General features: G+C 41.9%; 1 protein-coding gene across 1 annotated transcript; it reads right to left on the bottom strand.

Moving 5' to 3' along the window:
- Positions 1-6,144: 6,144 nt before the first annotated feature.
- On the bottom strand, positions 6,145-24,636 carry trim44 (tripartite motif containing 44). The gene is made up of 2 exons (XM_057327121.1): positions 24,221-24,636; positions 6,145-6,867 (listed from the first exon to the last, which is right to left on the bottom strand). Exon 2 carries the CDS (start codon positions 6,826-6,828, stop codon positions 6,160-6,162), a length of 669 nt encoding a protein of 222 aa, XP_057183104.1. The 5' UTR covers positions 6,829-6,867; positions 24,221-24,636; the 3' UTR covers positions 6,145-6,159.
- Positions 24,637-25,619: the final 983 nt, after the last annotated feature.

Raw genomic sequence — 25,619 nt, 5'->3', positions numbered from 1 at the left:
TGACCATTCCCCATGAGACGGTCCCACCGTCTCGTTCCTCAACCACGTATTCGTAAATGGTGCGTGATGATGAGATGTCCGTTGCAACATCGGAGGGTGAATTACTGGCATCTGACTCCGACAATTCGTCCTGAGACCCCGGCCCGGCTACGTGCCCAAAGTTCCCACCACTCCCCCTAGACACCAGGTGGTGAACTTACAGGCGCTCCCCACTGGGGAGGAAGTCCCAACCCCATCCGTGTTGTGTCCAGTATGCGCATTGCGCCTCTGCTTGGACCGCACGCAGAGCCGCAAGAGCTCTGAGCAGCTCTTTGTCTGTTGTGGAGATCAGCAGGGAGGGCTGTCTCAAACAGAGATTGGCGCACTGGATCATGGACGCCGTCACCACGGCGTACCTGTCCTAAGATCGCCCGTGGCCACTGGGTGAGAGCTCTCTCCACAGGGAGTATAGCCTCCTCATGGGCACTGGCTGGAGGCGCCTCTCTGGCAGACATCTGCAGAGCTGCGGGTTGGGCTACACCCATCACCTTCGCGAGGTCCTACAGCCTCCGCGTAAAACCGGTATCAGCTCGAGTCTTGCAGGCATCAGGCAAGACCGGCGGCTGGTAGGGTGTACCTCCACCTCGCGGTTAACTCCTTCAGTCCGCACTTTTCTCCCATGAGTTCTCCTCTAACGGTGAGACCATGTTGGTATCTCGACTAAACTCCTCCCTGCGGTAGGAAGTGGTCTCTGAAGCGCATCCCCCACTTGAGGAAGTAGCGCTTACCCAGTGGCCTTACGGTACCGGGTGGCTTCTCGCTGTTAGAGAAACAAGGCCGCCGCCTGTGAGGCCGAAGGCAGGGACGTTCCCACCTTTCAAGAAAGCTCTGGGACCCCCTACCTACCCACTGGTAGGTTACAATTTCGCGGTAGCGCTCACAGCTGACACGCCCAGGCCAGTCACCGTCGCTTCGCTAGAGATTGTGACGCGGCACAGCTCTGTGGCATTTTCCATAGGAACCCCATCTGTCGGCTCGACACAACGTCGAGAGACCGACAGAAAGGGAACGTCTTGGTTACGGATGTAACCTCAGTTCCCTGATGGAGGGAACGAGACGTTGTGTCCTTCTTGCCACAACACGTGCTGCCCACTGCAGCAGTCGTGAGAGGTCTCAGGCTCCTCAGAACAAAGGTGAATGAATGAGGCACGCCGTCTCCCTTTTATACCCGGATATCCGGGGGCGGAGTCCGGCATGCAAATTTCATTCGCCAATTTCATTGGCCTTTTCTAAGAAGTCGGAAGCGATTGGTTCGCAGAGACGAACCCCATCTGTCGGCTCGACACAACGTCTCATTCCCTCCATCAGGGAACTGAGGTTACATCCGTAACCAAGACGATATATCGCCCTCCAAACGGCCCTTCGGAGTGACAACAATCATGGCCGCCATACTGAAGGGTCGTTCCAAACCGAAGTGCCACTGTGCCAAACTGGCCACTTCAAAGGGCCCTTCAGAATGAAGGATTTCGAAGGGTACAACTGATGGTCACTTAGAGCTCCCATGATTCTTTGCTCAGATTCTTTGCGTGGTGATGCCACCTCCTTATGGGTGCGGGATGATGATGCAGAAGGTCACTTCAAGAAACAGTTGTTTGGTCCCCTACACCCTTTAACCCTTCAAAGCTCTCACTCCGGAGGGTAAATCATTCAAAGGGCTTAGGGCATATGGATGAGCTGTTCGAAATGGAATGCAGGGTGAGTCTCCCAAGTTCCCTACCTAGTCCAAGATGGCCACCTTTGAGCTCCTTGCCTCATCCAAGATGGCCCTGTTCCCTTCNAGGTGAATGAATGAGCACGCCGGCTTCCCTCTTATACCCGGACATCCGGGGAGGAGCCCGGCATGCAAATTTCATTCGCCAATTTTCATTGGCCTTTTCTAAATACTCAGAAGATGATAGGTTCTCAAGACAAACCCCATTCTGTCGGTTCGACACAACGTCGAGAGACCGACAGAAAGGGAACCAAGCTTAGACCCCAATGAACTAGGAAACTATAGACCGACTTCAAATCTCCCTTACCTGTCTAAAATACTAGAAAAAGTAGTGTCCACTCAGTTGTGCTCTTTCTTGCAAAATAATGACATACACGAAAAATTTCAGTCAGGCTTTAGACCGCATCATAGTACTGAATCTGCGCTTGTTAAAATTACAAATGACCTGCTTATAGCATCAGATAAAGGTAACATCTCACTCCTAGTCCTGCTTGACCTTAGTGCTGCGTTCGATACTGTAGACCATAAAATACTTCGAGATCTCTTACACAATTATACCGGTATTCAGGGACAGGCACTACAATGGTTCAGATCTTACTTATCAGACAGAAATCAATTTGTCCATTTAAATGGGGAATCATCAAATCTAATGCAAGTAAATCATGGATTACCTCAGGAATCGGAATTCTAATAAAACAGAAATATTACTTATCGGACTGTAGGAAACTTTTTCCTCGTCGAAGCAGAGACCAGGAGACGTTGGGATATCTTTCATACAGAAGTTCTCTTCATTGAGGACTCGCTGTGCGTCGCTGTAGTCATCCAAGTTTGACTTTTAGTTTAGCACAGTAGAGTTTTATACCTTTCAAGGGGGCGGGATACATAGAGGTGGAGATGATTTACACAAAGCATGCAAATGCAATACAGGAATCAGCCCGTTACCGGAATTGTCCCAGCCAAGGTCTCATCAGCATAACAGTGTCATTCAAATGCATAGGTGCTAATCCAATCAGCCTGACAGTATTGCCCATACCTTCACATTATCATAGAGACAAAGGTTTAGCTGTGCCTTGAGTTTAGCATTCACCTTTAATTTGGGACCCTGCCCAATGGTCAGGAAGTGCATAAAGACAAAAGGGTAATGTCTCAGACACCTGGGCTGCCTGACTTGATCTTCTTAGAATGTCATCATCTTTACCTCAAAATGTGAAACATAATGTACATAACTTTAACCTAGATATAACATTGTATACATTTGTAATCCCACAGGACCAAAGACACGTGAGCAGAATATTTCGGATTATAACCCGCAAATTGAAGGCTGCAGTGTTACTCCAACAAATACAGTTAAAGACCTAGGCGTTATATTAGACAGCAACCTGTCATTTAGAAATCACATCTCAAATGTCACAAAAACAGCCTTCTTCCATTTTAGAAATGTTGTCAAATTATGAAATATTCTATGTGTTGCTGACGCAGAGAAGCTTATTCATGCATTTGTGACCTCAAGACTTGACTACTGTAATGCACTACTTAGTGGTTGTCCTGCATCATCAATAAACAAACTACAGTTAGTTCAGAATGCAGCTGCCAGAGTTCTAACCAGGTCCAGAAAATACGATCACATAACCCCAATGTTATCAACCCTTCAATGGTTACCCATTAAGTATCGTATTGACTTTAAAGTTCTCTTAATCACTTATAAAGCCTTAAACGGTTTAGCCCCTACCTACATAACAGAGCTTCTACCACACTACAACCCATCACGCTCTCTAAGATCTCAAACTCCAGACTTTTGATAACACCTAGAATAACTAAATCCACCAGAGGGGGCGGAGCTTCCTCATACGTAGCAAGGGAGTGTTTGGTATATTGCATAGAAGTTCAGTTGTGTGCCCTGAACTTCTGGAACACTGAATGCAGAACACTTACAGTGTCTGTCTGCAAACGCATTAAATGCATAACCAAATAGGTATAGAATATTATATGATATTTACAAATGCTCCAGTGCTATTATTGTTTTGATATGTACCGTTACTTGTAGTAAATATTATTTTAGAATAAAGCTAACTTAAGACACCAATCTAAATTGTTCGGTAATCAATTTAGTACTATTTTGACAATATTATGTTTAGTGTAGGACATGCATGAGGACCACATGAACTTGAGGGTGTTGGCCTGTTTTGTCTGAATAACATGGTAGTTAAACTGACGTTTATATGTAGCCTACAAAGCATCCTAATGCCCCGTTCATTTCTAATACACATTTGACTAATAATGTTGCATCAAATATATTAATATTGTTACCTGAGAACGTGGTGGATCCATCTCGCTTCGTTGAAAACGTCGAGTCACTTTCAACCAATAAGATGCCATGTAAGAGGTCGCGTTTTCATTGGCCCGCCGTGGAAGCCTATCCCTGATTGGTTGACTACTTTTGACAGCCTATAATGCCTGGAACACACAGGAGGACCTCTCGAGAGCAAGAGTACCAAAAGATTCGTGGACGCACGGAACGCATTTTGAGTGCGCACACGCTCAGTTGAAAGCGCGCGTCCAGTTTTGTGCACGAGCAAAGGAAATCGGCGTGCGAGCGGAGAGATTCGCGCGCTCGTATGACAAGAATGCGCTCTCGCCTTGTAATAATGCGCTCGCGACATTTGTCATTATAATAACGCCATATCACTGCAGCACCCGGGGAGCAAGTAGGGGTAAAGTGCCTTGCTCAAGTCGTAAAGTGGGAATTCCCTGGGAATCGAACCGGCAACCTTCTGGTCACTAGTCCGACTCTCTAACCATTAGGCCACGACTGCCCTTGTTTGCCATAGTTTCAAAACGAACTGAAAATCTTTTTTCACTTTTTATAATAACACAGCGATCTCTAATGTTGTTTGTGGTGTTGTTTCTGGATCTGATTCTGCAAAGCGTACATCTGTCATTCACCTGCCTCTTCGCGTGCTCTCATACACACACAGGGGAGCACAAACCAATGGTGCGGTGTTTACAGCATTTTTTCCTTCAGAGAGCGATGGGTACTAGCGTCATTTTGGATAAACCTTAACTTTCAGTGAGTGGAAAAAAGTCTCTCTGCGTCTTCTCCTTTCATGACCTAACAGCAGCTTAAAGTTACTTGTAAGTGAATAAATTAATGATTACAAAACAGCGTGTACAAGCACCTGTCATTGTTACTGACTGGACATGAACATTTGTCTGTAATTAGTATTTTATGTCTGACAACAGAAACATTAATTATGTAAATGACTTCGGCTTTATTGGGTATTAAAATACAGTAAGTTCAAAGAACACATGTACGTCACGATGATGTCACAAACATGCTAATTGGCACGTAATATCACATTGCACCATAGTGATGGGTAAAAATAGATTATGACGGATTTTTTTCGAGCCTGTCTGTAAAAATGACAGACAATGAAAAAGTCTAGTGCAACCTCTGCTTGCAAGTATACACGATACAATAACTTTTCAGGAGGAATGAAGCATTATTTCAATGAGTGTAAGGGTACCAACAAATTTGAGCATGTCTGTAGGTGTAAGCACATCCAAACGGAGTGTGAAACAGGCGTAACCCTGGCTGTTATGTTTCAGACCTGCAAACTCAGAAGAAGTGAAAAAGGTGACACAAATACAATTTAAAGCCCTGTTGGGTGATGTGGGGGCATCAACAAGAAAATGTTTGTGATTTTTTTACATTCAATTTATGCATTCTGGTGCGCTCTGACAAGAAAAAAAGACAATGGGTCTTATTCGCGAAGCATGCGTACGGCATGAGACAAATAAGTAATATAGCCATATAGTCTTGTGATTTTGTCAGATGATGTCACGTGCGTTTATAAATCATGATTTTAGCAGCAGTTAAAGTGATTGCTGGTGAATTAAGCACAAGGTATTTTTGGGTCGCGTTCAGTCACTACTTTATACTCGTTTCATGTCTGACAACAGAACAGAAAATATGTCAGATTGGCTTTATTGGGCATCCAGTTGTATTTAAATACAGTATAATGTGACAGATTAGAAAGTAACATGAACACGCCACGATGACGTCCCAAATGTGGTCATTTGTTTGTGACATCATCAGTGCCACAAGTCTCTCAAAATCCTGTGGGAAATGCTGGTGGTAGATATATGTTACGTATGTAATGTTAACCAATGTCTTTGTGATTTGCTGTTTTCACAGCACAGTAGATAGATGGCATGTTGCAATTCATTCCTACAAATGGAGGCAGTACCACTGCGTGACGTCACATGAAATCTATGAATATTTATATACTATAATATATATTATGCTTCATGCTCAGGCCGTGACTCTTCTTCTGTCTGTTTAGTGCTGAAGACACTTATTACCTAAGAGCAGCTGCTCCTGGCACGGGACTGTACCTCGAATAAGTTCCTCACCTCTGTCTTAGTAGGTCTACATTAACTTTAAGAGGTCTTTGCCATATAATTGGTTTTATTAAGTAAACTATTATGATAAATGGTTCCAACAAAATTAACTGCAGGAAAATAGAAAAAGAAGAAGAGATATAATCTATTACAATGTAGCTCTTACATTTGTGCATCTGCTTACTGACCTTCTGCCACAGGTACGCTTCTTTGAGAGTAATAATTTCATGTTCCTTGTGTTCTCCCTGCACAGCACACACCACGCAAATGATCATCTCATCTTCTTTACAGTAAAGTGAGCCCTCCTGTCCATGCTCCTTACATTTCAGCCTCTCCACCATCACTGTGTCTCTTTTCCTTACTCCATGTGGGAGCGTCAAATCCTCATCCTCACCTGCAGCAGCCTCTTCCCTCTTTGCTCTGTTTTCAGACGTCTGAGTATGTTCTAGTGGTTCGATGTCTGGCTGTGGGTCTGGTGGACGGTACACCTGAAGCTGATGATGGGTGCTTTGCGAATGTTTATCTGCATGGCTGACACAGAAAGCAAAGCGACAAAGTGGGCACACCAGGCCAGCTGGCTGAGGCTCATCTGGCTCACAAGCATCACATGTGCCATCCATCAGAGGCAGGTCCTCCTCGTTCAGGCAATTGACCCAACAACCTCCTGATGCATCCATGGCGAGGGCAAGAGTGAGGTACGGGTGGGGTAAAGAAGCCTAAAAGTGGACAGACAAACAACATAACAGAAAAAGGCATGACTGCTAGCACACAGAAAAACGCTTCAGTCAGACACTGTATTTACTTGTGTATTGCAGAACAAAGAAAGTCATACAGGTTTAAATGACGACAGAATGTTCATTTTGAGGCGAACTACTCCTTTAAGCATGGGTCTTCACCGGGGGCCCTAGGGGGTCCATGGTGGAACTGCAGGGGGTCCCGCTAATTAATGTTTACAGACATCTTTTTGTTAAAAATGTAAAACATGGGATCCCTTTAAAATTCATGCAAAGTACTAATTTGAAAACAATACACCCAAATGGAAAATAAATTGGTTCTTAATGACTTATTTTTCTGTTTCTTTATGTTGGCAGACAATAAAACCTTATGTAATAGAGAGTGAACACGACCACTTAAAACTACCCACCAGCAGTCACTTTCTTTGAACAGCAAAAATCCATCTGTGTTCATGTTTATGTGTCCATACAGTCATTGCGTTTTGAATCATAAATGCTCAAACAATGTCAATAAGTGATTAGTTCTTGGAAACACTGTTTGTACATGCGTATCTCATTCATGCGTCAGTGTGTGATCCGAAAAAGTCGCTAAATCTAAAAGTCTCCAAGTTGGCAAGACTGACTGCACTTAATAAATCGGCCTGCTTTTACAACATAATGCATAACATCTGCACTGTTTTTTTTCGCATCCAGAGGCAACCTCTGTCATCCCATTAGATTAATTAAATTTTCAGGTTCAGGACAATTAAATGTTTAACTGTCCATCTCACAGTAAAATGAAAAATTATGAGGATGCAAATCCCTTAAAATAATCAGACAATCTATTTTAATAATAAAAACAATACACAGAAAATGATGTGTGAGCAACAATAACATGCATAATGTGCATAAAGTGCTAATGTACTGTCTTAACATAATATTGCTGTAACAATATGGGTTGTTTATATTTAAAAAGCTCTGTTTTACACATTTAGTATCAGGGGTCCCTGCTCCATGCATCTCTCATCTAAGGGGTCCTTGCCCCGAAAAACGTTGAAGACCCCTGCCTTTAAGTAACATTTTGAGGTAAAGCAAGTCAAACAGTCTCAAAAACATACTCTTTTTTTTTGTCTGAACGATTTCTTGTCGTTTATGGTTGTTCAAATCGATAAAACCACAAGGTGTTTTTATTGTGTAGCAAAAGTTGTTCATGAAGGGGAAAACGCGAGTATTGAGTGAAAACGGAGTCTGCGGTTGAGAGGAGCAGAGTCGGATAACTTTCTTAAATGCTTAACGTGGTTTAATGTACCTAAACAACAACCAGGGAAGCCCAAATTTCTGTCAAACCTTACTCATAGCTGCTGTTAAAAAACGAGTCTTAACTGAATAAAGCGAATAATCTCACATTAAGCATTCTCCCCCGTTATAAAGAAGCAGCTTAACGTACCGAAACGACGACCATGGAAAACCAAATTAAATAAATACATTTTATGTTCACTGATATCAGTACTTAATGTAAACATAAAAAAATGCCAAAATACTAAATGAAAAAACAAGAATCGGCACACTGATATTGCTGCAATCCCAAATGTTTAACCCGTTAATGTTAATGCATTTATTGAAAATAATATTTAAATGATAATTTTGCTACAGTTTTGCTTGACTATCTTAAACATATATAATCAATCCGGGAATTCATTTTCATTTGAATTTTGCAGTAAATGTAAAATGCACTCTCTCTATCTCCATTTCTTCTACCTGGAGGCTCCTCTCTGGGAGCTCTGGCTCTTCTTATTTGGCTATTTTCTGTGGTCATTGTTTCGGATCTTAAGCCACATTAAGCTGTTTCCTTATAATGAACTTCTATGGGGGAGAAACCCTTACAAAAAAACTCTACAGGAATCCTGCAGGATTTTGGTTCAATGTGCAGGAATGGTGCATGAATACCCTGTAGGACTGAATGAAAATCCTACAGGACAGAGTGCATTCCTGCAGAAGTCCTGTAGGGTTGTTCCTGTATGACTGGTTCTATGTGCAGGGATCCTGCAGAAATCCTGTAGGACTGAATGAACATCCTACAGGTCAGGGTTTATTCCTGCAGGAGTCCTGTAGGGTTGTTCCTGTATGACTGTGTTATGTTCTGCAGGAATGTAACACTCTAGGGCTGAAACGATTCCTCGAGTAACTTGAGTTATTCGAATACAAAAAATCATCGAGGCAATTTTTGTTGCCTCGAAGCCTCGTTTAATCAATTTAAGTACAGTACACACGGAGCACTACGTTTCCCCACGGACCGTTATTACTGACGCACAGCCCGTTAAACTCTGTACATGTTACAGGGCTCTCAAGTCTCATGCATTCACCGTGAGACACACGCATTTTAGTCTGTTCACACGCTCACACGTATTTCTCATGCTGATAAATAACTGATAGCTTATAGGGCTGTGACGGTTGCCGTAACAACCGCATCACCGCGATGGTAAAGTGCCATGACGGTGGTGAACTGCCACTGGCGGTAGTGCACGTCACTCTGACAAATATAGGTGTAATAAATATGAGAGTTGCGATAACGATTGCTAGTTGTAGCCTTTCAGTTGTGGATGGTTTTATTTAAAAGATTTTAAATTAACAGAAATTATTGGCATACGTTTCCGTTGGTGCGTTCGAGCGCAGACCTGCACGGCAAAACCCAGGTTATTCTGCGGGTTTTGCAATGGCTCTTGTTGTGAAATGAACAGATACGTAAAATCAAAACTGGCTATGACCCGCTTGCTCAGTGTCGGAGCGCGCGCAGGTTTTGCCACGGTTGCGGAGAGACATCTATTCATTTGCGCTCCTGTGCACATCTTCTGAACGCGCATTTAGTGCAGCTGTACACATTTTAATCTGGACAATGTCAACAAGTAAATTTCATATCAACGAGTCGGAAAAAGTAAAGTTTTTATGGCAATCTGAATAGGAAAGCCAATGTAGGTTTAAACAGTTTGTTTCAAATGGAATTGTTAAGGACTGTAAGGGTTAATACGCCACTGACTGAAGTTACTGCAACAAGAGCTTTTTTATTTAGTATTTAGCTTTCTTATATCATTTAAGTTTTCATTATTTACTGATGTTTATTTAAATGTTTTATATGCTGTAGTGTGCCGTTTCACTGATGGATTTGCGCGTTAAACATTGACGGATGCTTCATCCTCATTTATTTCAGATATCATATTTCAATTATTTAACAATTTCAAGTATTTAAATAAGGTCTATATTTCTCTTCCACTCGTCATGTGGTTGCTACACGCAAATATAATAATATAAATATTATTTATATAAATAATATATATTTCTCAACCACCGCACCATCTATTACCACCGCAGTGGTAAAAAACTGCCACCGTCACAGCCCTAATAGCTTATTGAAACGGTGAACTGATATTTTACTTAGTTTTAGTCTATTTTACGAGTGAAACTTGTTTTCCGGCTGCATTGAGTCCATCAAACTAGATGCGGACTAGTGGACACCGAATCCTGTTATTTACACATTTCATCTGTCTGGTCTGCGTGTCTGAGTGAATGAACTGCACAGTTTAACGTGCTACACGCGTGATGCTCATGAATTTGTCTGCGTCTGCGCTGAATGAGGACATGAACTTCACCTCCAGAGTTGCGCTGAGAGTTTATTTCACAAACATGTTATTGTTTGAGTGAAGAAACAGACATACTAAAAAATAAGGGTCTTCTGACAACCTGCCAAAATAAAAGTCATAGGCTATTGTTTGAAATTATTATTTCCATTTTTATTCATGTTTCTTATTTATATATTTGTATTATATTGCATTTTGAATTTAATATGGCAATGGAATGTACTAAATGGGTTTAGTTTTCACAGATATTAATGTATGCTATTTCAGCAATAAAAACTAATTGTTCTAAAAAGGAAACAAATTAGTTGTTTTACTCATTTTAAGAGACCTGTCTTATTTTCTCTTGTATATTTAGTATTGCTTTTTAATAAAGAAAAAGTACTTATTATCCGAATACCCGATTAATCGATGGAAAAATCAGTAGAATACTCGATTAGTAAAAGAATCGATAGCTGCAGCCCTATAACACTCCTGCAGGAATTATTATGGATTTATAGGATTCCTGTAGATATCGTATAATATAATACTGACGTCCTCTAAGATTGATGATTATAAGTTTATGGCGTGATCTTCTTATACTTTTAATTAAAATGAAATACATTAAAATAAGTCATACATTAAAATACATTAATAAGTCTTATAAGTAAATATTTTAAGTAAGCTTTGTTGCTATAAGGGCCCATTGCTGGGTTATTTTGTTGCTTGGTTACGAAACGCGTCAAACGCTGTAAATTCTGGAGCAAGAACAGTGCAACTGCGCCGTCTATTAGTGAATCGGGTAAGTAAAACTTAATTTTCCATCAAATAAAATACTTGAACGTATAAAAGACACCCTAAAACAATGGTCTAGTGAAAACATCGAAAAAATACAAATACACAAGATTTCTTAACAGAGTTAACATTACATATATGCAAATATGTTAACATGGAAACATTAAGCAACAATGAAGTTATAACGGTTTTGTATTGCTATTGGAAAAAATATCTATCTAATATAATATCCCTCCCTACCTCCTTTCTTTCTTTCTTTTTTCCTTTATTTCTTGCTATTATAGACAAAATGTGGGCATTAATTGAATGGACAGAAATGGACGTGTCTCTGGACATTGTAAAGAGAAAAGACATTCTTCAAACTGTAGTTCACAAGGGGGATGTTGTTGATGTCAAGTATGAAGATGAAAGCTCTCATGCTCTTATACTCAAGCTCAATGGTGAGATTGGTAAATAAGTGAAGACATGCATATTTTATTTTTCCTCATGGTTGAACTAATCATTAGAAATAATAAACCTTTCCTGTACAGAAAATAAGGACAAGCTACTTGAAACGTCTAAATCAAATGGAGTCAGAGAGAAGGCAAAAAGAAAAGTGCAAGCCGCCTGAAAGAGAGCAATAAAAAGGAAAATAATATTTAGTCCATAAAACAGCCCACCGTCAAGTCCAGAAGAGATTTAAAAAAGTAAAATATAACTTCCTGATGAATCATATTAACATTGTTTAAAAGACAACACATGTGTTTTTGCTGTTCTGTGACTTTAATTTTGTCTCTTAACTTAGGTTGAAAAAACATAAAATGACACGCTGTTGCTTGAAAAAAATAGAAGAAAAAACAAAGAAAATGACATAAACCTGTAAATGACCTGAGAAAATAAATCAAAGCCTTGAGAGCAGAGAATCAGCAACTAAAGGCCCTGAACTTCAAACTGCAAAATGGTAGGTTATTTATATACATAGTTATAGATTTTTTGCTATGAATGTATGAGTTTATTTAAACATTGTTTTCTTTATTTAGAGATTATTAATAAAATTGCGGAGTTGCTGCCAAACAGCAGTGTAAAAATGCATGCTGTGCCAACCTCCCTAACAAGTTCAGCTTGCTGAACTTGCCCTTCAACCAGACAACTCTTCACATAGTTCTTCTGAACTGGACCATGTGAGAATACTATTTTTAGATTTATTTTCACACCATTTAAATAAGTATATTAAATGTATTGTGTGATTTAAGAAAACGTATGTTTTTTTTTGTAAAAAAACAAATTAAAAAATATTTTGCCAATAAATTGTCAATTCAATTTATTATTTAATGTGTATTGCACAGGTTGAAATCCCCAGAAAACTAAATATTTCAAAGGATACATTCCAAGTGTGTGGTGGTAGAGGGGGCACATCATGGTCAGCCATGATCAAGGATTTAGCACTGTACCTTTAAGTACAAATACTAAAAAAGTGTACTATGTAAATGTACTTCGTTACCCACCTCTGAACTAAATAAACCACCAAATCAGGGTATTTAGCCTATTATGTACTTTGCAAATTGCAAACGCCACAAATTGGGTTTTACTAATATAATCTTTAATTTTGTCATTTAAAACACCTCTCCCCTTTAAACTTTAAAACTGCGCAGCTTGAAGAGATACATGCAAAACACGTCTGACTTTAAAACTGCGCACCTCGCGCTGCACGGAGAGACGCATGCACCGAGAGACACGTCTGACTTTAAAACAGCACAACTTGTGCCGCTCGGAGAGACGCTGTCACGGTCCCAGGCATAAGAAGAAGAGGCAACGGCGGGCAGCGTGGTCTCCTTCCCGGCCGGTGCAGCCGGCATCCAGTCCGGTGCAGCCGGCATCCAGTCCGGTGCAGCCGACGTCCAGTCCGGTGCAGCCGGCGTCCAGTCCGGTGCAGCCGGCGTCCAGTCCGGTGCAGCCGGCGTCCAGTCCGGTGATCCAGCCGGCGTCCAGTCCGGTGATCCAGCCGGCGTCCAGTCCGGTGATCCAGCCGGCGTCCAGTCCGGTGATCCAGCCGGCGTCCAGTCCGGTGATCCAGCCGGCGTCCAGTCCGGTGATCCACGGCTCAGTCCGTGATGTCCAGCCGGTCCAGCCGGCGTCAAGCCATGTCCAGCCGGCCTTCCAGCCGGCGTCAAGCCATGTCCAGCCGGCCTTCCCAGCCGGCGTCAAGCCATGTCCAGCCGCCTTCCAGCCGGCGTCAAGCCATGTCCAGCCGCCTTCCAGCCGGCGTCAAGCCAGTCAGCCGGCTTCCAGCCAGTCCAGCCGGCCTTCCAGCCGGCTCAGCCATGTCCAGCCGGCGTCAAGCCCGTCCAGCCGGTCCCTGGTAGACTCCCAGGGCCAAAGACTGTTCCCCCTGACTCTCCTAAGTCCCCCAGGACTCAGCGCCCTCGAGCGCAGCCGGGGACTGGACTACCCCCTACCCTTTTGGACTACCCCCTATGAACTCTTGTTTTGCCCACCCCCCTCCCATGTTTGTTATTTTTGTTATGCCACCCCAGTCCTGTAGTCTTGCTGTCTGTCTACCCCTTGTCTTGTTCACCATGTTTGTCTGGTTTCTGTCTTTGGTCCAGTCTGTCAGGTCTTGTTAGTCACCCCTTGGTGAACACCTGGAGGTGTTCATTAAGGGGGGGGCTCTGTCACGGTCCCACCGTCTTGTTTATGAAATTCTAGTCGTGTGGTGGGATCGGGGCAGAGTTCTTGGGTTTTATGTGGGAAGACCATGAGATGTTTATTCCTCTCATGTGTTTTTCCAGTGTCTCGTCTCTGTTCCCGCCATCTCGTTTCCTCGTTATCCTTCCCTAAGTGTTTGATTACCCACACCTGCTCTGTGTCGTTATCCCTCGTTTGTGTTCCCTATATATACCCTCTTGTTTCTTTGTCCTGTGCTCGTTCGTTGTGCTTTGTGCTTGTATGCGTGTCGTGCTCTCCCTGTGGATTACCTTGCCCTTGGATGTTCTTGTTCTCAGTCGTGTCATAGTTTGTACGAGTAGTTGTTTTATGTTATCCTGCCTTGACGTTGTGTCGTGTTTTGTTTAGTTTTATTTTGCCCCATCGAGGGAAGTGTTTTGTTTCTTGTTGTTTTATTACTTACAGTATTAGTCTTGTCTTGGTTTACCCCCATCGTGGGCCTTTTGTTTTGTTCATTTAATAAAGCTTTGTTGTGTTAACCCCTTCACTGCTGCCTGCATTTGGGTTCTTTCTGCCAGACCGTGACAGACGCATCCACGGAGAGACACATGTGACTTTAAAACTGCATCACTCGTGCTGCACGGAGAGACACGTGTGACTTTAAAACTGCGCACCTCGTGCTGCACGGAGAGACACGTGTGACTTTAAAACTGCGCACCTCGCGCTGCACGGAGAGACAAGTGTGACTTTAAAACTGCGCACCTCGCGCAGCACGGAGAGGCACGTGTGACTTTTAAACTGCGCATCTCGCGCTGCACGAAGAGATGCATCCACGGAGAGACACGTCTGACTTTAAAACTGCGCAGCTCATGCTGCACGGAGAGACGCATCTAAAACGGTAATTTTAAAAGGGAAGAAGATGCGCTTGATTTATAACTGCGCAGCTCGCAAGTGACGTCACAGACCAACTAATCGATAATGAAATTCGTTGACAACGAATTTCGTTATCGATTTTATCGATTAGTTGTTGCAGCCCTAGTTGAAGGTGTTTAAAGGAATAGTTCACCCATAAATAAATAAAAATTGTGTCACCATTTACTCCCATACTAGAACAAAAGACTACTATGGGAGTCAATGGTGACCCAAAACGGCTTAGTTACAAACTTTTATGATTTGTGTATAGCACAACAAGGAAATGTATGAAGGTTTGTAACAACTGCAGGGTGTGCAAATGATGAAAAAATTCCCAAAATTCTCTCATAACAAGTATCTGACACTAAAGTGTATTTACATTTCTCTTTCAGACACTCTTCTGAAGAAATTTCCAGCAACTCCCCAAAAGTTTCTTCGGGCTGCTTTATGGGAAAAAAATGAATGACGAACATAAACTTCTTAGCAGGTTTTACGTTCTAATTTATGTTTTATATTTTAAGTGTTATACACATTTTGTTTCCCAGCCGCCGACATCCTGCCCTGTCCAGCCGACACCCAGTCTTGTCCAGTCGACATCCTGTCCTGTCCAACCGACACCCAGTCTTGTCCAGCCGTCACCCCCACTGGCAATCCCGCCGGTGACTCAGCCGGCCTTCCCGCCGGTGCTCAGCCCTGTCCAGTCAGCATTCCAGCCGGGGCCAAGCCTGTCCAGCCGGCATTCCTGCTGACACCTTGCCATGCCCAGCCGGTAGCCCAGTCTGTGTGGCCCCAGCCTTCCCCTGCCATGTCCGTCTCCTCTAGCTCTACCCGTCCATTACCCCCCCGCTCCACGAAAGGTCCTTGCATCCCACCTAGCTCTACCCGCCCCACCCCTCCACCCGCTCTAGGAAGCGAGCCCCAATCCCTCCTAAGTCCCCACCCAAGTATAGTATCCCCAAGTTTGTCCTGCCCATTCCACCTCCCCCCCTCCCATTAATGTTTATGCTGATGTCCAACCCATTTGTCATCATGTCAGTTCTGCCCCTAGTTTGTTCTGATCTTTGTTTGTGGTGTCTGTCGGTCTTGTCCTGTCAGTGTGCTCCCTTGGAGAACGCCTGGGGGCGTCATGATCCTGCCTCTCCTTGTCTTGGTTTTTGAGCCTTGTGGCAGGATCATGTCAGACCCATGTGTTTTTTGTGGAGAAAGAGCATGGCATTGTTTTGGTTTTGTAATGCCATGTTCTCTCTCCGGTGTCACGTCTTTTAGCCTCGCTCCCCCTTGTTTCTCCGTCAGCTCCCCATTAGTGTTTCATCCCACTCACCTGTCCACCCAGTTTCCCCATTAGTGTTATCCTTGTCACCTGCCCGTCTCCGTCCCCGTTCAATCTCCCCTAGTTAGTGTTTTCCTATTTAGTGTCTCTGTATCCCTTGCCGCAGGTCGGTTCATTCCTTCTCGTATCCAATCTATGTTGCTTTCTGTTCAAGTCTATGTGTTTTCCTGCCCGTTTGTCTAACCCGTGGATTACCTTTTTGGATTACCTTGTTTTATTCCCCTCGAGGTAGTTTTTTAGTTTTGATTCTTGTTTTGTTCGTCGTGTTTCCCCATTGTGGGTTTTTGTTTTGTTTAATAAAGTTTTGTGTTTACCCTTTGTCTGCCTGCGCTTGGGTTCTGTCCGCATCACGACATAGAGCCCCTTGAAGGCTTGGGCCAGCCCTGCTGAAGCCCCTTGAGATGACAGTGGACTTTACGAGGAACCCCCATCACCAAAGCAAACAATTATTTATTTAGTGCAGTGCACTTGTAACCCGTTTTAATATATAAAATTAGGCACTATGACTATTGTTGGTGTTGCATAAAACAGGAAAGGTCCACACCCTCTTTTAAAATGTACTGTAACTAAGTAACTTTTACTTTGTCAATTTTAAACAAGCTACTTTTTACTTTTACTTGAGCAGATTTTTTGACTGGTTATTAGGGGCCAAGCCCCAAAGGGGCTATGAGCTCTATTGTTCTTGTTAGGGGCCAAGCCCTAACATTCTTTCTTTTATTGTCACTTCAGGCATCTGTTCCTCCTATACACTGTATTTCTGCTACTTTTGCTCTACCGGTTTATAAGCACACCTGATAAACCGCAAACCTGGGGTACAAGAGGTCGCGGGTTCGAACCTCGTGTAGCGCATTTACACATTTCAATTTCCAAGTATGTGCACAGATAGTGCAAGTATGTAAACAAACTAAATGCAATGTCATTTTAAGTAATGAAATACAATAAAGTGCGATGTATGTAGTGCAACTAAAAGTGTTTTATAATACATGTAAATATATACCAACAGAAACAATGCAAGTACAAAATGACATTCTTTCTTTCATTGTCACTTCCGACATCTGTTCCTCCTATACACTGTATTTCTGCTACTTTTGCTCTACTGTCTCATTTCAGCCGCGTCAGGGATGGCAGGCAGAGTACTTTACGTCAACTGAGTGGCTCATCAAATAAAACACACGCCTCGGAACGGCAAGGTCACGGGATCGAATCCCAAGTGACGCGCGTGGTGCTTGTATATATGAAGTGTACATTGTGATCACGTTCTCGGCTGTCATTTAAACATATCCGTGTTTCATGTACATATTGTTCTTGTGGCTGTGTGCTATCATAGCTGCAACTTTGGTTATTGTTACATATGGCTACTTACACCTCTATCAGCTTTGCTCAGCAGCCTGGTTGTGGGATCACCGGTGTGGAGTCTTTGCATGCTGTGGCCGTATTCCATACTTTTATGTAAATTGTGTGTTTACTGGTTTTACTTTGTTGTCACCTATTTTTCTCGACCTGTGTGGACATGCTGTGGGTGCGCTGGGGGAAGTGTGGGCATACTGGGGGAAGTGTGGGCTGGGTGTGGGCATGCTGTGTGTACATTGGGGGACGTGTGTGGGCATGTGGGGAAAGTGTGGGCATGTGGGGGAAGTGTGGGCATAATGGGGGAAGTGTGGGCTGGGTGTGGGCATGCTGTGGGTACACTGGGAGAAGAGTGGGCATACTGGGAGAAGTGTGGGTACACTGGGGGAAGTGTGGACATACAGGGGGAAGTGTGGGATGGGTGTGGGCGTGCTGTGGGTACACTGGGAGAAGTGTGGGCATGCTGTAGGTACACAGGCGGAAGTGTGGGCTGTGTGTGGGCATGTGGGGGAAGTGTGGGCTGGGTGTGGTGGGTACGCTGGGTAAAGTGTGGGTACGCTGGGCAAAGTGTGGGCTTGGCCTCGGTGGTGCTGCTTGGAGCTCTTGTGTTTCTGTTGGTATTATTCTTCTTCTACTTAACCAATGGTAGTCTATGGTAGCCCTTTGAACCGTACGTAGGAAAATGGTGAAACTTTGCGCACTCGTAGAGGTTGTACTCATTAGTCAAGTGACCAAGTATGGGGTCTCTAGCACTCACTCTATAGCGCCACCAGCAGTTCAAACATGCACTTTTCAAACGGCTGTAACTTTTGAACCCATTGATACACAGTAATTCTACTCGGCACATGTCATGCACTCATCACGCTCATCGCATTTCACGTGTTACATTAAGACTCCGCCCATTACAGTAGCGGCCATCTTGAAAAGTACAGTATTGCATTTTTTCGCTTCTAGTCCTAGAAATTGTGACCGATTGTCATGAAAATTGGCTCAGACTATCTTTGGACTGAGCTGCTCAGACTGAGACTGCAATTTTTGTCATTGTATTTCAACTTTTCAAAGTTGACCCAAAAATGTATTGGAGGCTGTATCTCGGCCATTCTTCGATCTATTGGTACAAGACTTTGTACACTTCATCGACACCTAGGACTGGGGGTCCTTGTCACAATGGGGAACAGCGCCACCTATAGGTCGCGAGATTTGAAAAATGGCTATTTTTGCTCGTAACTTTTGAAATGTTTGTCAGAAATTTGTGATCTTGGCATCTACGGATTCCTTGAGTTGTGCCGGATCGGGTGATTACGATTATGTCACGATTGGATGATCGGCCTGTCCGCCATTTTGAGATTTGTCATAAATGTGATATCTTTTAAAACTCGTGATGTATCAGCATTTAATTTTTAAAAGTATTATTGAATTAGTATCCCGAACGTGCCTGCGACGCTAAAAGACAGCACCACCTACAATTTCATCAAAGTAGTAGTACTTGTATTTGAGTATAATATTTTTGTAATTTTCCACCTCTGCATCTACATATATAGTATTCATCATTTGAAGTGGATCAAAAAAGTTAATCAAAGTTGTCCTAAGAAAGGAACGGGTATTGTTCAAAACTCGTACAACTTTGATGAAAGATTTTGATCCACTTCAAATGTTGAATAGTTTATTTTAACAATTGCAATGTTGTGATTTGAGTTGTGTATTAACAGTGCTATGAGATAACTTTTCTTATGATTTGGTGTAATGTAAATACAACTGAATTGAATTAACTATAAATGCATATCTGCTTGATTTATATCTGATCATAAACAAATTTTATACCGCAGGACAATATGTGATTGTGACTTTTTTATTGATTGTCACCAAAATGGGGCCATTGAAAACCTTTGTAAGTTCGTCCTTTTTCAGGAAACTGTTTTCTAATGGCTGACACAACACATGAAGGCAAGGGCTTCCCAATGTGCCTGCCCAGAATGCCGTAGGCCCAGCGGATAACTTGCCTGTATGCTGTGTAGCGGTATTGTCTGGAGATAGGGACAAAATATCAGTATTGATTGTCTTAATGGTATTAAAATGTGTGACATATGTAGTCATAACGTAAATATAGGCAACTTGTAAATAAGAAACAGAATTATATTGTTTTAATATCAAAATCTTTAATTTTCTATTTATACATAGTTATTTAGCTCAGAGTAATAACTTATCTGAGTCTGCCCTAAACATACTCATGTCTGCTGGGCTGGAGTGGTCCATGCTCCTGTCTGAAGTGCATATAGGTTATCTGTAGCACGTATGGGTTCAGACTAGGGGTGTGATAGTTCAAATTACTCACAGTTCGGTTTGTGTCACGGTTTTAGGGTCGCGGTTTCTGTTCGGTTCGGTTTGTGCTATGTTCAGGGAAAAGGGACTACTGACAAATAGTGTTGTCAAAAGTACCGGTACTTCGGGTCCAAGTCGGTACCTAAAAATAAAAAAGTTGTCGGTACCTAATTTTCATAAGACCCGGTACCACCGCCGCCCGGGTCAACCGGGTACTGATGCTCTGTCTGACAGGTTGTCAGTCGGAAACTTTTTATAGACGCAATAAGACGTGATGAGCGGATAAGCGCGGCTCTGATCCACAAGAGACGCGCACAGAAATACTTCAGATTAAAGTCATATCAAGAAGAAAACTAACAGAGTTTCAGAGGAAGCATCGGGATTTAAGTTAACAAGTTCAAGCGGTAAGTTTCAAATTCTGTTCACGTTTGCATTATGAATGTTGTAGCATATGTTAAGTTAAAGGTTACGTTAAAATAAACGTCCCTGTTTGCGTGTTAATTTGTTAGCGCCAATGCTAATCCAGTCAAGTGTCCTTATTAACCATTTAATGCTTTTATAACTGTAATGGGGTAAAATTAATGGGAGGACAGGATGGGGTTTACAGTACAGATTTTATATAGGCCTATCTGAAATCTATGTGCTAGAAAACTATCAAACTGTATGACTAGCAATGTGTATGTCTTGGATAGATAACTATTACGTTTAAAAAGCCACATTTAAACTAAAGAAAAATATATCTGTTGCATTTATTATTTTAATATACAGTTACCTTAATGCAAGTAATTTGTGTAAATGCAGTATAAAAACTGATGTTTGTTTTAATATTGCATATGCATGTTTGTTCAGTCAGTTGACTTACTGAAGTTTATTCTAATTGTCTTATACAGCAGCAGACTGAGGAGGATGTTCATCAGCATGAAAGAATTAATTAATTAGCATGTACTGGTGTTTTGCTTTTGTGCCGAAACTGGTACCGAGAACCGTGGATATTTGCTGGTATTGGTACCGACTACTGAAATTTTGATACCGTGACAACACTACTGACAAATAAAAATAAGAACAAATAATCAAGCTACAAGTAACATCACCAATAAAACAACAGAGCAAAGCAGAAAATTAAATAAGATACTGTATATATATCTTTCAAGGTAGAAATGGATTAAATTAATCAAATAAAACATGACATTGCATATGTACAAATTAAATAAAGATTAATCATAATTGAAGTTACAGAAGCTATTGAGTCACAAGCAGTGAGTGATATCCTTGACTTTTAACAGACAGCAGAAATATGCTGCTGTTGCTTTAAGAGGAATGAAACCTATCCAGTACACTGATAATGTACACGTGTTGTTTTTCGTCCGTTTCATTCGTTCACTTAAGACATAACCTACTATGTTTGTTAAGATACTCGACAAGAGGGGCATGTTGACCTACTTCGTGTGTGAATCTGTCCGTTTAAGCGCTTCAAAGACAACTCAATATTTGCGCCATGCCTGAGACTTTCCTTATGCGCGCTTCGGATCTTCTCACAGCGCGCAAGTGAGTTTTCTTCTGCATCATCTTGCACTTAAAAATTGGCAAGGCTTGAATGAGTGTAGTTTAAACAGCAACATGTGCTGTTCAGGTCTCACCTGCACTCGCGCGCTCACAACACCCGGGTGATAAAAGCATAAATGACTGGTCATATTACAGCATACGTCAATCCTATTGAAATTTGTCTACGTTATTTGATTTGTTGTAGGTGTCAAATGTGTATCCATCGACAAACATTAGCTGAACTTTGTCAGTCTGTTTTACGCATTATAATTTCTAACAAACCATATTATAAATGCGTCGTCAGATTTAAGATGAGCCGTGGTTGTAATAAATGATCTGAGTCTGCACTAAACATATTCATGTCTGCTGGCACTTGGCTTATCTTAAATCTGCTGACGCAAATCTGGCATTGGTGGAGAACTGTGCAGTTCAATTTTTTACAGAGAACCATTACACTCCTAGTTCAGACAGCAAGCCTCAAAACCCGTCTGCAGAGTCCGGCACTGGATATCAACTGTGGGGGTGACATTCACTAAAGCCCAGTATGCATACAACTCCCTGCAGCACTGACTTCCCACAGCTGTGACCGTGGTTGCGCATTTCCCACACAAGCACCTATGAAACAAAACGTGTTTATCTCTCCTGCGGTAATGAGAACCCACTATATCACGTAATTTTAATGTGTACAGATACTAACGAGTGTGACATACGACTGATCAACGCTTATTAATGTGTCTGTATTGGTTGTATCAATACTCATAGATGACTAATACTAGCTTTGCTATTGGCTGATAGATGATAATAATATGTGCAATATTGTGATCTGAGCTCACTGTTACATATCGCTAGCTAACGTGTATGTATCTATAAGCTAACACTGGTCTCTCACCAAGACACCTGCCCTGTTCTCCACTGATTCTCCTCACACCACAACTCAATCTGTTTCCTCTGGCCGTTTTGTCTAAACTTGGCCTGTCCCTGCTCTCTTGTCCGCATAGCAGGCTCATAACTGTATGGCCGTGGTCCGTCATACGAATGTGAATAAACATTTACAATTTCCTCCAAACTCTCATTGCCGTCGCGATCCATTGTTTCCCTATTGACTACATCGACCGCACTCCCTCTCATACGTGACTTTCGGTTTTGGAGGTTTTCAGGTGCAGAAAAAAAATTATCTCAAAAAACTACTCCAGAAGCCTAGTTAGCACATTTATGAGTATATTTTAATTAAAATCTAATTCCTATGCTATTTTTCTATACATTTACTCTGGGGTCTCTGGAGTTGCAATATGCACTTTAAATGTGTGGCTATATGTAATTATATCTGCTGTGTGCAAACAAGCTTTTGCTTTTACGCATGCAGAATATTTTGTCATTCCACAGCTCTAGACTTGATCCATCAGTTTTTTTCTGAAATCTGTACTGTTTTAGACAAGAAAATAATGTGATTTAGTTGACAGACGACATCAGCTAAGGGGCGGGGCTTGTGCTTATGAAGGAGTCGATTCCTTTAATGGAACTCTCGATTCTCAACGCCTTGGAATCGATTCTTTTTGGAAACGATTCCCAGCCCTAATTTTAAGGTGAAACGGATAGCTGCGAATAAGAAACTGGATGCAGCCTCGTGAAAGTTTACAAAACACCTTTATTACCGCTTTTCCACCTGGGCCGGTGCCAAGATCCTGGTTCCGAACTGGCCCCAAAACCTTGCTGGTCTCGAACTCGAAAACCTACGTCGTCAGTAGGCGGAGCTTTCTCTGGTTACTGCAGTTTGAAAGGCGCCATTGCGCAGCAAAGGCAATAGAGCAAGAAAGTTTTACAATGTTCGTAATATTATTGTTATTTTGTTATAAATCATTATTTAGGCGAGAATGTATGTGTTTAAAGTCCAAAACTGTGGTCGGTTAATAAAGATGGTGTCTGTTTAAAAATTAGCTTGGATGTTTTCAGAGATGTGAGCTCCACGCAACCACCGAGTGCTCGGCGCTCATGTAACTCGCTGAACGCAGCCTCATCTCGGCAAGTCCTTCTGAAACTCACCGCTGGCTATGATGTCTGATATCTGTAGCGGTTAAACATGATATATAATTCATTTTGGGCATATGTCTAACGGTCAGTTTCGGCCTTATAAATCTGTTATTTGTACCTGGTCAAATCGTTTTGACTGAGGGCAAAGTTAAGTTTCAGAACTTTATATTTTTGATTTAACTTTGTATTGAAGCGCTTCCTTGTGCTTTTGACTAAATTATTTGCTTTTAAATTACGTATTGAAAAAACTTTTTATACGTTCTAATGAGGGATTGTGTTTTATATCATATTACATTTGATTAAAAAACAGTTAGAATAATCAGAGTAGGCATATGTTGCCTAAATCACGTATGACTATTTAAAAAAAAATGACAGGAAGCACTGTTGTGTTTTATATCATTCTATTTCATATTACTCAGTTTAAATATAAATGTACATGGAAATAAATATGAACTGGAATTGACAGGGTTCTGCTCCCTGCCAGTGGAAACGCGAGCCGGCTCTGAATGGTGCCATCCTCGGCCGAGAACCGGCTCCAGCACCAGCCCCAGCCCCGGTGGAAAAGCGGTATATGACACCAATAATTTTTTTTTGTTTTTCTTTTATCAACACTTTTACCAACTAGTAAAACTTAACTCTGCATGTCTGGTTCTTTTATCTTGCTTTAACAAAATGAAAGCGCAACACTTTAGCTGTTCTGGAAGTTCACTCACACCATGTGTACAAAGACCACAAACAGTTCTTTACCAATTTTGTTCTCTAGCTGTTATTTCTCTTCCTTACGGCTCACAGCACGAGAAAGCTGATTGTGTGTTTTCAGTTGTTGTCTTACCTTCTCCCTGTTTTTGACGTCCCGGTACTTTCTTCGTTTGCGCGTCGCCGGCAGCGTTTCGTACAATAATATAAACAGATGATACTGTCGCTTCTATCTTTCTCTTGTTTGTCTAACTGCTCTATTGTCACAACGCTGTAAGACGCTTCGGTTTCTGTACACCTCTCTCTACTTCCTTGTTTTGTTTTGAGAAACGGGAATCGTTTTTACTTCCTGATTCTCCACCATAAGCTTCTAAGTAGGGATGTGCACATCGATGCTGCAGTATCGATACATCGATATTCAAAAGCTGCTGTTTAGGTATCGATATTTTCTGAAAAGTATCGATTATCTTGTTAATTACATTAATAGTTTCAGCATAACTAAATGTTAGCTCTGCGCATGCCGATCAGTGACGCTAGGTTATGAAAGTAGCTCTCGCGGCAGTTTGACGTCACACACGGATCGGTCTCCGGTTGCGCAGCGCGAGCGACGCGGTCACGTGATATTCAGGCACGTACACATACACAACACGCATGCGTTGCACACTTCCGCATCAAACAGAGATGTTGACATGTTGCTTTTCTTAAACTCCAATCTACAATTTAAAGATTAGGAATTCTTAATCAGCAATTTAAGTGAAACAAGTGAAAGTATGCACAGTTTATGTTGTTTGTAATTTTGTTAATTGTATATTAAGATTTTTGCTAGTTAATCAATATATATATATTTTTAAATACTGTATGTAATAGTACTAAAAGAATGTTAAAGCCTAAGAAAAATGGCCTGTTTAAAAATAAGAAGACAGTGAAAATATGCACTTTTTTTGTTCATTTTATTAAGATTTATGTTATTTAATCAATATTTTTGTAAGAAGGTTGTTTAAACATTTTATTTATTTGTTTAAATTGCTTTTTTAATAAATTTGTTATTAGTAGCCAGTACAAGTATGTAATTTGTTTTTTTAATTGTAATTAGATTTTTATTTTAAAAAAGCATCGGTATCGGCATCGGTATCGGTAACATTTCAAGAAAAAGTATCGGTATCGTATCGAATAAAAAAATTGTGGTATCGCCCATCCCTACTTCTAAGGCCCTGACCCAAATGACGCAATCCGGTCTTGTGGACCTCCTCAGAGTCCACACTTGGTGACGTCAGGAAGTGCAGACCTATAGGGCACTAGGCACGAGTCCACAAGGGTACGTGGGAGTGCATTTTGGGACAAAATTGATGTCATCACGCCGGATAGAGCAAGCGGTGCTTTGTTGTCATTCGCTCATCAGTATGGCAGCGCCGCGTGAAGTCGACTACACTTGTCCTATTGTTGTTATTTGGGACAGGAGCTGCTGGTTTTTATAGTTCTGTATTTCATATGTTGATATGCCACCCGAGCATTATGCAATAGAAAGTTATGTTTGT

Source organism: Triplophysa rosa, unplaced genomic scaffold (assembly GCF_024868665.1).
Source record: "Triplophysa rosa unplaced genomic scaffold, Trosa_1v2 scaffold175_ERROPOS813387+, whole genome shotgun sequence".
NCBI classification, from domain to species: Eukaryota; Metazoa; Chordata; class Actinopteri; order Cypriniformes; family Nemacheilidae; genus Triplophysa; species Triplophysa rosa.
This window is presented reverse-complemented; position numbering and strand designations above follow the sequence as displayed.

Excerpts from the sequence above, each read along its gene's own strand:
- trim44 (XM_057327121.1), bottom strand. The coding sequence starts at position 6,828 with ATGGATGCATCAGGAGGTTGTTGGGTCAATTGCCTGAACGAGGAGGAC.